At 35.3% G+C, this 13747-nt stretch overlaps 2 protein-coding genes across 4 annotated transcripts; both read right to left on the reverse strand.

The window, feature by feature from the left end:
* Nucleotides 1-440: 440 nt before the first annotated feature.
* Nucleotides 441-2148, reverse strand: LOC144557027 (putative serine/threonine-protein kinase-like protein CCR3). Its single transcript, XM_078305564.1, has one exon. The coding sequence runs from the start codon at nt 2031-2033 to the stop codon at nt 573-575; it is 1461 nt and encodes a 486-aa protein (XP_078161690.1). The 5' UTR covers nt 2034-2148; the 3' UTR covers nt 441-572.
* A 4080-nt stretch (nt 2149-6228) lies between these two features.
* LOC144556933 (F-box/LRR-repeat protein At3g26922-like) lies at nt 6229-9486 on the reverse strand. Of its 3 annotated transcripts, XM_078305440.1 has the most exons (4): nt 8504-8705; nt 8253-8411; nt 7222-7266; nt 6229-7078 (listed from the first exon to the last, which is right to left on the reverse strand). In XM_078305440.1, the coding sequence occupies exons 1-4, from the start codon at nt 8567-8569 to the stop codon at nt 6725-6727; spliced, it is 624 nt and encodes a 207-aa protein (XP_078161566.1). In that variant the 5' UTR covers nt 8570-8705; the 3' UTR covers nt 6229-6724. The 3 variants fall into 3 exon arrangements, 2 of the variants coding, with proteins under 2 accessions (XP_078161566.1, XP_078161565.1); XR_013512521.1 differs by lacking the exon at nt 7222-7266 and having other exon boundaries at nt 6966-7078; nt 8504-9486; XM_078305439.1 differs by lacking the exons at nt 6229-7078; nt 7222-7266 and having other exon boundaries at nt 8033-8411; nt 8504-9486.
* Between the last annotated feature and the right edge of the window lie 4261 nt (nt 9487-13747).

Consider the following 13747-nt stretch of genomic DNA (forward strand, 5'->3'; position numbering starts at 1 on the left):
TAGCAAGTCTTGCAATGTTTTCTGATTTCAGTTTTGTTTCCCTATTTAGCATTTACCAGTACTATTATTTATATTCTTTGTTTTTCAACAACTCAAATGTTTTGAACACATTTTAAGTTCCTTTTCTGTATGTTGCAAACCCAATTTAACTTTAACAATATATTAAAATAGGGACCTGATCCCTATTTTTTCTCAAAAAAAAATAAAAAATTATAGTGCTATACAAAATTGGGTTAAATTATGATTATTTCATGTGTTATCATGTAAATGAGGAAGCTTAAAACCAATTTCGTATAGTTATGTAAAGTTTGTGAAAATACTTTGGTTCCAGATTGGCGCAGTACCTAGAGGAAAGATGAGCAAAAAGACTGCTCGTACAACACAAAAACCTGATTATCTAAAATAGATAATAAAGAATTTAAAAGATTGAGCACCACAAAAATCTCAATTAGCAAAGTTGCTTAGACAAAGAAATTAAAGGTTATAGCTTTGAACAGATTCTTATTCAAAGCATACATATAAATCATTCAAAAAATGATGAAAATACTAATGGTACAAACCATTTGGTATATCTAATCAAACCGTGCGACTGCACTTTCAAGCTTTGTTACAATGACGCTCATATTTGGTCTTTCTAAACCAGGTGACACACATTGTTGTGCGATCCGCGCCACCATCTCTACGGCCTCCATCTCACGTTCCGATGGCAAAGACAGCCTATTATCTATCACTTGCCTAAACCTTCCTGCAGCAATTCTCGGAGCTGCCAAAGTGGCCAAGTATTTGTTATCAGCTCTATTATATGCCATTCGGCTAGTAACCATCTCCAACATTACCATCCCAAAGCTATACACGTCGGTTCGTTGACTTACAAATGGGGCATCACCATAGCAATCTGGGTCCGCGTACCCGGTTGTCCCACTCGCCACGTCAACATCAACACGGTCACTCCCTGGTTCAGGCCCAAACACAGCAAACCCGAAATCTGAGATTTTGGCAACCCATTTTTCATCCAGCAGTATGTTTGCTGACTTGATATCACGGTGTATGATTTTGGGTTCACAATACCGGTGCAGGTATTCGATTCCTCTTGCTGCATCAAGCAGAACCTTAATTCTCAATTTCCAAGAAGTGCAAAGCTGCGTCCTCATTTGCCACATTCTTGGGTGAAGGTTCCCTACCAGATCTTTGTTTATCATGTATTCAAAGACACAAATCCGCTCATTGTTTTCTGTGCAGTAACCGATGAGACTCACCACATTCACATGGCGGGCCTTGGCTAGTGTTTCCACCTCAGCTTTGAACACTGCCTCCCGAGGCGAACCTGTGGTGTTAGAGCGCTTCACTGCCACCTTCCGGCCATCAGAAAGCCGGCCGCGGTACACTACACTAAAACTCCCGGTACCAATCTGAAAAGCCACTGAGAAATTAAAAGTTGCATCCTTTAACTCATTGAAGCTGAATTCCTGCACATTGTCTAAGTCTGGGAAGGATGGCGCAGGGGGGTAGCTGGGAACAACCAAGTCAGTTTCTTGTTGAGGCGATGAACTGCTCGCCGGTACTCCACACCAGCGTAACTTCAACCATTTCATACAGACGTACACACCGTATGTACCGACTATGGCAAATACTATACCAAAAATGACATAAACAAGCCACCATTTGCCGAGCATTTCCCGTATTGTCTTTAACAGAGCACGTGACATTTCGATTATTGCAGAAAATGGGGAAGAGTCTGTTGTACCTGTGCCAGAGTCGGACCTCATGCAAATAACCCCTGACCCACCGCACAGATCCCCTGAGTCGGGATAAACCCCGCAAGAACAAAAGGTGTCATCTGGGACACAAGCACCGGGCAGGATTCTTGGCAGGGATAGGGTAACGGCTGACCGGTTTCTTCCATTCTCATCTGATCTTGCCTGGCTGATTGCTAGTGTGGTAGAGGTGGGGTCCATGATGTGGCTATAGGGGACCATCAGGAGTACAAGAGAGAAGAATAGAGCTGGGAGGAGAAGCAATATGGAAGGAGCCATTGATTTTCTTTGATTCTTGGAAAAACAGAGAAGGGTCTTGCTCTTAAAGGTTATAGCTTAAAACGCGCATTCTTGGAAAAACATAGAGGGTTCTTGCTCTTAAAGGTTATGGCTTAAAACGAACATTGATCATGCCTGTTATCTTAAACCTAACTAAACGGTGCCTTTCTAAGACCCTAGTATTGTATGGGGCCCGTGTACCAGTGACCTAGGCAGCATTCAAGGACGGAGCCAGAAACCAAATACTATAATAAAATTAATATCAATATAATAATAATTATGTCACACCCCAACAATGGGGCCGACAACCCGCCGCGCTGTAAGCGCAAGCCGATTCAATCATCATACACAATCAAATATATACATAAATTACCAATGACACAGACAAGAGCCACATTATTGCATGAATAAATTTAAATTTAATAAATCAATTGAAAACAAACCTACTACGGTATAAAATATGCAAGTGAATTACCATAGCAGCTGTGGCAAATTCCGCATATCTTCAAGTTCTACAACTTGTTCCCGAATATCGTGCTTTGTATCTGGAACTCACAAAGTAGAACAGTGAGAGATTGAAAATCTCCCAGTGCGGTATTCAGTTTCAGTTGAGTTATCCCCAGATCCGACCAACTGAAACCAAAACAACACCGAGCAAAACAATATAGAGTACAACAATAATCGAAGAGTCAAAGAATCTAAGTTATAAACTATAATCATTTTAAGTAACATAAACCAAAGTTCACCTTAAGAATGATGAAATACCGCGAAAGAAAATCAGCAAGCTAGAGAAACAATTATTGATAGCTATATATAACAATCAAGCATAATGAATATTATAATATGCAATACTCATGTGCAATAGACTTAAAAGTTCAATCCAATTTAGTTGTGCAATCATATCGTACAATCATGCTTTGTTCAAGACTATTCATGATAGAATAAAATATCATTATATTTGGTAACCATTTTGGTATTACAATATCTCGGTCATGCGCTACAAACACAACGCCTACATGACTCTGGTCATGCACTACAAGTTCAGTGCCTACATGACCGTCAAGATTCATTCAAGACTCCGATCATACGCTACCACGAATATGGCGCCTATACAATTTCTGTTATGGCCATAACTTCAAATTATGTGCTTACCCCGAATAAGATGCCTACATGACTAAAGTTATGCACTACAAGTTCAGCGTCTACATAATCGAGTCATGCGCTACCACAAAAATAGCGCCCATGCAATTTATGTTATGCGCTACAAGTTCAGTGCCTATATAACTGAAATTGCACGCTTACCCCAAATATGGGCGCCTACATGTTTTTTCAGACTTGTGGTTCTTTTAACACATTCCATTTGAAACAAGTAAATAGTTCAACTCATGTCTTATATCATTTATACATATGCAATGCAACTCAAACACTTGATGCAAATCACATGTCATGTTTCAAACCAAAATTCTAAATTTAAACATCATTTTCATATTTTTGCTATAAAAAGATGTGATCATGCATCATGATGCTTTAATCTAAAAATATAACCCTAGCACATACTACAAATCCTATTTTGCCACTATACTCTTCAAGTTATGTCACAATTCAATTCTAAAATATATGTCCATGCTCCTTATGACAACTCATGCATTCATGCTATGCAATTCAAAAACTTAATTACAACTAATTAGCAATCAAGCAATCAAGCAAGCATCAACAACAAAGCAAGCCCCAACAACAAGCAATGGAATTGACAAGAAAACAACAACAATAAAATAAGTTAGAGGAATCTGAGAATAACTCGAAACCCGCACCTGTTAACGTTGGGCACGATAGAGACCAAAGTCGGTTCACTGTTCAGAATCAGGCCGATCGAGTCACTCGAGGGCAGCCCCAGGAACACAATCAACCAAGCAAGTTTCCTTCTCCATCTTCCTCGTGCCTCGGCCACCTTCGAACTTCCGACGTCTCTTCTTTCTCCTCTCTATTTCCTTCTTTCATTGTTTTCTCTTAATTTCTCCCCTCTTCTTTTTAACCCGTCTCCTTCTCTGTTTTTATTTTTCTTTTTGTTTTCCGATTAAGCTTGGTGAAATAATAGTGACAATGAGTGTTAATTAGTGGAGTTAGGTGGTAGAAGAATGGATGGACAGTGTACACCTCGTGCAAATTATTTTATATAAAATACATTCACTTATCTTTATTCTCACCTAATAATCAACTAATTTACACTAAACTCCTTATAACTTTAGATATAAAACTTGGCATCTAAATATTAAGTTTCTAATTGTAAAATGTTAACAAATTTTAAATATACCAAAATGAAATAAAACATATATAATTACTTGTGTGATATTATAATTATAACTTTCTTTATTAATTGAATATAAATAATTATTTCTATGTATGTATAACTATATTAATTCTACTTCTGCTATAATTAAATTTTTTTTTTTTTTTACACATTTTATTTTCAAGTCAAATAAATTATTCATATTTTCAAAAATTGTGATGTTACAAATAACAATCTTAAAAGTATAAAATTACAATTATATAATTACGGGAATCATAACGGAACAAATGTTATAATAAATTACAACTATGGAGCCGTAATGGAACAAATATTTTTATAGATATGTATAACAGAAAAAATACGGTATATACCTGTATTTATTAAAAAAAAAAAATGGGGGACATTGCACCATCATTTGTACCACTTAAATCCGCCAATGGCAGCAGATTGGGACTCAATGTGAATATCCTTGATTCTTGATTCTATTCAAAAGTTATTTCTTTTGAATTCAACATGATTAAATACAATGGAAATGAAAAGAATTTTTTATAGGAAAGAGGGGTTTTTTCTTTGTTACATAAAAAATGGGTTGCTTGTACCGTAAATTTAACTTGGCGCAGTACAACATTGTCAAACATTTCAAACAGTTAATATTATTATTATTATTAGGTTAGTCTTGGACATGGTCACATGGAGCAGGAGAATAATAATTATTCATAATTTACAAATTTTTCATTTTCTCATAAAAGCTGAGATTATTAAAACAAATAAAGCAAGCCTAAATATTTATTTGAAATTACTGTTTGTAAAGCTCTATAAATCCATCACTATTGACTCCACGAATTGCGAAAATCTTTAGAGTCCACTAACAACCCAAGTTTCATGGTTAACAAGAATGTTGGGTGGTACATTTCACATCCCAAATGAAACTGTTTCAACATTGACATGTCATAGAAATAAGGATTTCAATAAACACTCTGTCTAGATTGCACTCGCAGTCCACTGTCCAAAGTCCAAACATCTCACCAACTGTTATCATTCTCCTCTCAATATTAACCTAATTTTGGCAATAATACTGCAACGAAGCAGCTGCGATTTGGGGATGACCGTTGGAGTTGTGAGTTAGATTTGGGGCAGGAAGAAATAACGAAAGGAGTCGCTGACAGAAGGGTCCCGTTAATTAAAACGAATCCCAAAGTTGCAACCTGCATTGTCCCTGACAACTGGGCCTCACAAATGCAGAAACAGAGAGGAAATGGAGAAGATTAGAGGACTGTCCCCGACAGATTTCAGATTATGTTTTGAGTTAGTTACACCAACTCAGCTTCTCAGCTGATATGGCAACTGTAGAATAAATTGAGTAATTCTGTAATCGTTTTTCTTACTTCTTTTTACAAATCGCATCGCCTTTATAAGGCAAATGTGCGTATGGAATTATATCCAGAAATTACTTAGTGAAATGAACGAATTGCTTTGAGCTTTTCGAGCGATTGGCTGCTACTTGCTCCATCGCTTTTATCCAAATTACTCTCTTCTTTTGCATAAAGTTTGAATCTTTTCTTTCTATCTTACAAACGAGATCTAGGCTCGTTGCAAATACAAAACCAGAAGAGATAGGGGTGCAAACAGATCAAATACGGATCAGATAGTGGTAAAACCATATCCGTATCTGTTTTTTATTTTTCGAATAAACAGATACAGATACAGATATCCGGCTTTTATAATGGTGAATAGCAAAAAAAAATTCATAATTTATATTAAACTATATGATATATATCTACTATTCAGAAACAGATAATTAAAATTTTAAACAATATATGTATCCGTATCCGTATCCGCATCCGTATCCGTATGGATATTCAGATACTCATATTTAATTTTCGGATATGGATGGATAATATCCGACCCGTTTGCACTCCTAAGAAGAGATGTCTTGTACAAGAGAAACAGCGGCAATGTTCTAATTGCTGCCTCTTCTATAAAGTGTTTGTATATGTTTCAATCTTGAGAGAAGGCCCAACAAGCAAATCTTTCTTGAGTTCTTCCAGAATATTAGCTGCTAAAAAATTAAATGTGAAATCCTTAACTTACCTTAAATTGAGAATCAGTCGTACTTTGAATTCGAAATTCCAGAGTAAAGCACTCACACCTTAAATCCAAAGTTATACTGGACCTTGCTTCAAAATAAGGGTCATCCAATTCAAGGTTAGAAAAGCCCCAACTTGAAAGATTACCGATTCCAAAAGCCTCTGCAACATACAACTCGTATTTGATATTCTCTACTTTCCATTAAGAAACTTAAACGAGACATTGGTTTCTATACTTACAGCCAGTTATAAACCTCAAGTCTCAAAAGTAATAAATACAGAATATTTCAACATTAGAAGTCATCGAAATAAGGATTCTAGTGCAAAGTCTGTCGAGGTTGCTTTTCTGATATGCTACCATCACAAAACGTGCTAGAATCAATTATTGCTATCTTCACAGAAGGAGATGCCTTTTGGACATTCAACATCTTCTTACGAGCTCTGGTTACTCCCCTCTTTATATTAACATCATGCTTGCAATGATACAGCACAACTGATTCAAGAAGAGATGCCCTGTACAAGAGAAACTGCACCAGAGTGGTAATTGCCACCTCTCCTGTAAAATCTTCAATTGTTACCTTCTTGAGAGGAGACACAAAAGGCACATCCTTCTCGAGTTCTTCCAAAATTTTCGTTGCTAGCACATCACCATAGCCGTCAGGATTGAGATCCTACAAGATCCAGGAAAAAAGCTGTAACATCATATAGAAGACATGGAGAAGCTGTTGCACCAGAAGGCCCAAAAAAATAATAGTAATACTATCAAACTGATATGTTAAGTACAAAAAACATATTAGTAGAGACCAGTGCTTACATCATCATCAGCGGCAGTGCCTTTTCTTGACCACATACAGTTCAGCTACAGAGAATTGTAAAGGAAATAAGAAAAGTGTTCTATATGAGAAATCAATCTCAGTAAAGCTTTAAATAATATAAGACTTTTTTGAGAGCTTATATGAAGGAACAATTCACAATTGGGCCACAATTAAATTAAATTGAAAGAACCAAAAATTAACTAAAGAGGAATTTACAGATCAGCATGTTTATACAAACACAATTCCAAACTAAACCACTACAGTACACGTCCAAATCTACAAACCTAGCATTAGGGATTATTCACAAGTAAATTGTACATACTAATCTTTTCATTTTCTTTTCACTGATATATCTTCTTATTATTGTATATAACCTATGTCTCCTTACAGATTATAGCCAGTTATTTTTAATGATATATTGTACTAGGTTTCTGTCTACTTATTATTTTTAATAAGATGAAGATACCGACAAACTTACAACACTTCTTGAAGATTTTATATGAAAAAAAGGACAAACCACACTGTTAAGCCATAATTCAGCCCCATCATCCAACTAAATTCAAATCAAACGAAATATGGAGCAGAAGGAAAAAAAAAATTCTGATTGGTAGGGCCGATGCTGGTCATTCTGTACCAGAAACAATAAGAAACCTAACTGGTATAGTACCCAGACCAAGACTACCCATCCAAAGCTGTTGAAGTGATACCACTTTTGTTCCATACTTTGTAGCTGGGTCCTCGATCAAAGAAAAATCAAGGCGTAATCTGGGCCATTTGACTTTGACCAGACAACCCATGTGCACTTTTTGAGTCCAGCACTATCACCTTGCTTCAAATGATTATACATGGAGGTCAACAGTTTAAAATTGAAGCCCCACTACAACAACAACCAAGCCTTTAGTCCCAAACAAGCAGGGGATAAAATTGAAACCCCACTATGGTTGTTAATTTCACCACTGATCTAAATTAATGAAGGAAAACATAAGTCTTGCTTTAAAACTAATCCAATAAACAGCACAAAGCTACTCACTCTGAAGTAGAGCTCCTCTAGAACCGGGCACTCTGACAGGTTATGCACTAGCCCAAGCACCCAATTGAATCCATCTGGCCTCCCACAGAAATCGAACCGCTTAAGGTTTTCAAACACAGGCAACCGACGACCAAAATCACGATCACCGTTCAACATAAACTGAAAGGATAATTCTCATAATCATTACAATTTCATCAAGTTAACTTTTCTGAAACAAATCATCATGTCATATGCATAATAGTTATGATTACCTGAGTAAACCACTCATCCGCCCAAGCACACGTGCATTTCTCACCACCGAAACTAGAAGCCTCCATTCTGTACGATCACGGAATTTCTTTTTGGTATCATTAAGCAGTGTAATCTCTTCTATGTTCACCAGCGGTGCTGTCTTAGTCCATGTAAGGTCACAGCACAGGCCAAGAAAACGAAGCCTTGGTGCCAAGCTAATCTCCACCGGGCAACCGATAGAAAATACATTCCTATACATATCTAAAGTCTCCAATGTCGGGCTAGATATGACAATTCGATTGGTAAGCCTCGAACCTCCAATGTTCAATTTCTTTATTTTTGGACTGGATGAGATAAGCCCTGAGAGGGTATCAGCAATGAAAGCCACTGATCTGAGAAAAACTGTTTCCAAAAATGGAAAGATTGGGCGACCGAACTCAGGCTGTATATCAAAGAGCGCACAATGATCAAGCTTCAGGGTTGTAATGCTCCAACAATAGAAAACGGCATCAGGCAAAGGTATAAACCAAGACAATTCGTCATTGTAGTACTCATCTAGGTCATCCGGGTATTCAAATTTGAACGAGAGAGAATCGACAATGCGAACAGCTGCGAAGCTGGCCCAGTAGTTAGCCATATCTCGGCGCTCCTCCCTTGAGAAGAGCCAGCTTATGGTGAAGGAGAGTGAGGTGAAGTGCTCGGTGGAGGCGCAGAGATCGAGGCAGGAGTCGATGGCATCAACATAGTCGTCACACTCGACCTCGGCGGCGAGGTCGGTGTAGGTCGGGAAGTGGAGGGTGGGGTTGGTCCGCCAGAGATAGCGCCACCGGGAGGAGAGAGCAGAGGTGCGCACGACAGAGTCTATGGGGAGGAGCGTGAGGATCTGGTGGAGCACGCCGTCAGGGAGGTTGCTGAGACGGTCGTCGTTCAGGCGGCAGACCAGGTGCCGGCGCCGGGGCCGGAGAAAGGGGCCCATAAGGGAGGTTTTGTGTGCTAGAGGGAGGTGATCGTTTTTCTTTCGATTTTTAGCGGAAGGAATTGGGATTAATGATGTTTGGGAAAATGGCGGGATTTTGGAAAGATCTTATGCAATATATCTGGTGGCTAATCGATTTGGCGGGTTCTTTTTTATTGTGATATTTGCAAGATCGTATTTACTGATAACTCGGCGTGTAATTTGGATAATTTTTTTGGTGGCAAATTTTGGAATTTCGGTGGGAATAGTTCACTACTTCACTATATCTGGTGGTTAATCGATTTTGATTGTCATTTTCTTTAAGAATATTCTAGGACCTATTGCTTTTCAGCTCGATGAGAGCTATTTGGGCTCGATGTACAGATTTTGCAAGTGTGTACCCAATGTAAATATGTACGTGGCAAGCAGTACAAGAGAATTGGCCGAGTTTTTTTTAAATATTAAAATTTATAAATATTTTATTATAAATAACTACATTTTTGTCAAAATTTTATTTTTGCCCAAACCATACAGATTATTTACGGTTTCAATTAAAAATTCAAACCGTAAATATTCCTTATGGTTTGAATTTTCTTTTTTTATTTAAAAATTCGGACCGTATATAATATTTACGGTTCGAATTTTTTTTTTTTTTGGCCCAACTTTGCACCTCTGGTTAACATATCAAAACACCTTCAAAAATCATGAAAATTTACCAACATGCATTCTTGACTTTGTAGAATAAGATTGTGAAGTTTCATACAAAATCTCAAAACAGATCGTGAGATATCGGCTCTCAAAAATTGCCCGAACTGCTGAAGGAGTGCTTATGAGTCCAAATTTGCACCTCTGATTAACATATCAAAACACCTTCAAATATCATGAAAATTTACCGACATGCATTCTTGACTTCATATAACAAGAATGTGAAGTTTCATACAAAATCTCAAAACATATTGTGAGATATCGGCTCTCAAAAATTGCCCGAACTGCTGAAGGAGTGCTTCTGAGCCCAAATTTGCACCTCTGATTAACATATCAAAACACTTTCAAAAATCATGAAAATTTACCAACATGCATTATTGACTTCATAGAACAAGACTGTGAAGTTTCATACAATATCTCAAAACAGATCGTGAGATAATGAAACATAACAAAACTAAAAACTCAAACATAATAAAACATAACATAGCTAAACTAAACTAAAACTCAAACATAATAAAACATAACATAGCTAAACTGAACTAAAACTCAAACATAATAAAATATAACATAGCTAAACTGAACTAAAACTATAAAAAAAAAAAAAACTCTCTATCAATGGTAATCCGAAGGGCTATATCGGTTAGGTGCTTGACAGGCAAAGTGGAGGCATGTAGGCAGGACCCTGCAAGGATACCAATTAGTTTCGTTATATTTTATTATGCTTTGAGTTGAGCTATGTTATATATTGTAATCGTTCTTGGAAAGTATTTATACAACAAAAAAACACTATACTAAAACAAGAAAATTAGGAACAACAATACGACTTGTTCAATATTGGAATGAAATATAATCAAGGTTGAATGTTACATACCTCGACTCTACCTATCAGTAGTGGAACGGAGAGGACGGTGGCCTTGTCGCCTACCTTGCATTTCATGATTTTTGAAAGTGTTTTGATATGTTAACCAGAGGTGCAAAGTTGGGCTCAGAATCACTCCTTCAGCAGCTCCGGCAATTTTTGAGAGCCGATATCTCACGATCTGTTTTGAGATTTTATGTGAAACTTTACAGTCTTGTTCTATGAAGTCAAGAATGCATGTTGGTAAATTTTCATGATTTTTGAAGGTGTTTTGATATGTTAATCAGAGGTGCAAATTTGGGCTCAAAAGCACTCCTTCAGCCGTTCGGGTAATTTTTGAGAGCCAATATCTCACGATCTGTTTTTAGGTTTTATATGAAACTTCACAGTCTTGTTCTAAGAAGTCAAGAATGCATGTCGGTAAATTTTCATGATTTTTGAAGGTGTTTTGATATGTTAATCAGAGGTGCAAATTTGAGCTCAGAAGCACTCCTTCAGCAGTTCAGGCAATTTTTGAGAGCCGATATCTCACAATCTGTTTTGAGATTTTGTATGAAACTTCACAGTCTTATTCTATGAAGTCAAGAATGCATGTCGGTAAATTTTTATGATTTTTGAAGGTATTTTGTTATGTTAATCAGAGGTGCAAAGTTGGGCTTAAAAAAAAAAATTCGAACCGTAAATATTATATACGGTCCAAATTTTTAAATCAAAAAAAAAATTCAAACCGTAAGGAATATTTACGGTTTGAATTTTTAATTGAAACCGTAAATAATTTTTATGGTTTGGGCAAAAATAAAATTTTGACAAAAATGTGGTTATTTATAATAAAATATTTATAAATTTGGGTATTTTTAAAAAACTCGGGAGAATTGGTAAACAAAATTCAATTCTAAATTTTATGTGATAATTTTATAGAATATGTGATAAGTTTATACAGTCTGGCTACATTATTTATAAGAGAATATCAAAACATATCCTTATAAGTTATAGAGTGAGTCTATGGTACTATGCATATTACGATTTGGCCCGTAATACGGCTCAATATTCGACTTTTTAAAATCTTAACGGTCGATCCGAACCGTTCATCTTGTTCTCCATATTAATATGTGTTTGGAGACCAAATTTTATATTTTTTTGAAATTTTTTTACTATTTTTTTAGATTTATTGAAAATCACTGTTTTTGGATGGTCCAGAATTTTCAGATCAAGTGATTTTCTAAATATCTAAAAAAAATAGTAAAAAAATTTCAAAAAATGTAAAATTTGGTCTCCAAACACATATTAATATGGAGAACAAGATGAACGGTTCGGGTCGACCATTAGGATTTTGAAAAGTCGAATATTGAGCCGTAGCACGGACCAACCCGTGATATGCATAGTACCATAGACTCACTCTAAGTTATATATCTAATTTGTAAAGTTCAAATAATTGATATGAACAATTTAACATGATCTCTACTTTGTTTGAAAATTAAATTTTATATTTTTTTTTGGAAAAGTTTTACTTTTTTTATTTTTTAAAATAAAGATTTTTCAAAAAAATAATGCATTAAGATGTGCACAAAAAAATTTATTTTTTTACTGCTTAATTTGATAGTTGATAAAAGAAGCTCTCAAGAAGAAGATCAGTTTGACGGTTTGAATTTATCATTGAACTTTGAAAAATGATATATGACTTGTAAGCATATGTTATGATATATAACTCAAAATTATAAATAGAAAGATCTTGTAATGAAATTATTTTTAGAACGTCGTTTTGGCAAAAATATTAATTTTTATTTGCTCATTCATATCATAAATTAATTTTTAAAATGTATGAAAAAAAATCAATTTCTAAACATTAAAAGGAAACAAAATTAATTGCATGGGTGCAGAATTTTTATAAATTAATTCTGTTTATTTTTGTTCTACTTTTAATATAATTTCATAAATACAGATATTATTAATCTAATAGATAAGTCTATACGGTAAAAAATAAAAAGTGTCTTTTGGGAGTGAATTTTCTTTTATAAAAGACATACAAGTGTCCGTTTTATATATGAAATCAAAGTTGTAATTACTTATAAACTGTCAGACTAGTGTTTCTTTTTACCGATTGAATCTCTATTCTTGAGTAACACATATTTTATCATGAAGTGCTGCTAAGTTTTTTCACACCGTGCATAGATTTACTCCGTATTACAAGCATATAGATTTATCCTAAATTCTATACAGAGTTACCATTTGTGGCTAGTTCATATTTTATGCGGGTTAAGAGTAATTCGTGAAAAATTTATGTTGATATTTTTTGTCACCGTTTTGTTCAAAACTCCACCAATTAAATTAATGACTAACCAATATATACACCGAAGCAACGATATATTAAATTACAAGTCAAGTAAACACTGAATCTTGTTATATCTTTAATGCTATTGGGTAACAAGTAAATCATATTGAAAATATAATATCTATAATCTAATTTATATAACAAGATAAACCAATAAGTATGCAGCATACGCAGGGACGGATTTAGAATTTTCATCATAATAAAGTAAGAATTGTGTGCACAGTACACTAAATAACACTGATACCGGCTGGTACCAGTGTTAGAAAATAGTCAATCAGGTCATTAGCTAATCGAGTTCACCATTAAAATTTTCATAAAATAAATCTCATGATTAACCGTACCCTTTCAATAAGAGAATAAGTATAGAAAAAATAAAAGAATATAAAGAGAAACAAAAAGAATAAGAAACAAATATT

Source organism: Carex rostrata, chromosome 7 (genome assembly GCF_964058835.1).
Source record: "Carex rostrata chromosome 7, lpCarRost1.2, whole genome shotgun sequence".
In the NCBI taxonomy this organism is placed as follows: Eukaryota; Viridiplantae; Streptophyta; class Magnoliopsida; order Poales; family Cyperaceae; genus Carex; species Carex rostrata.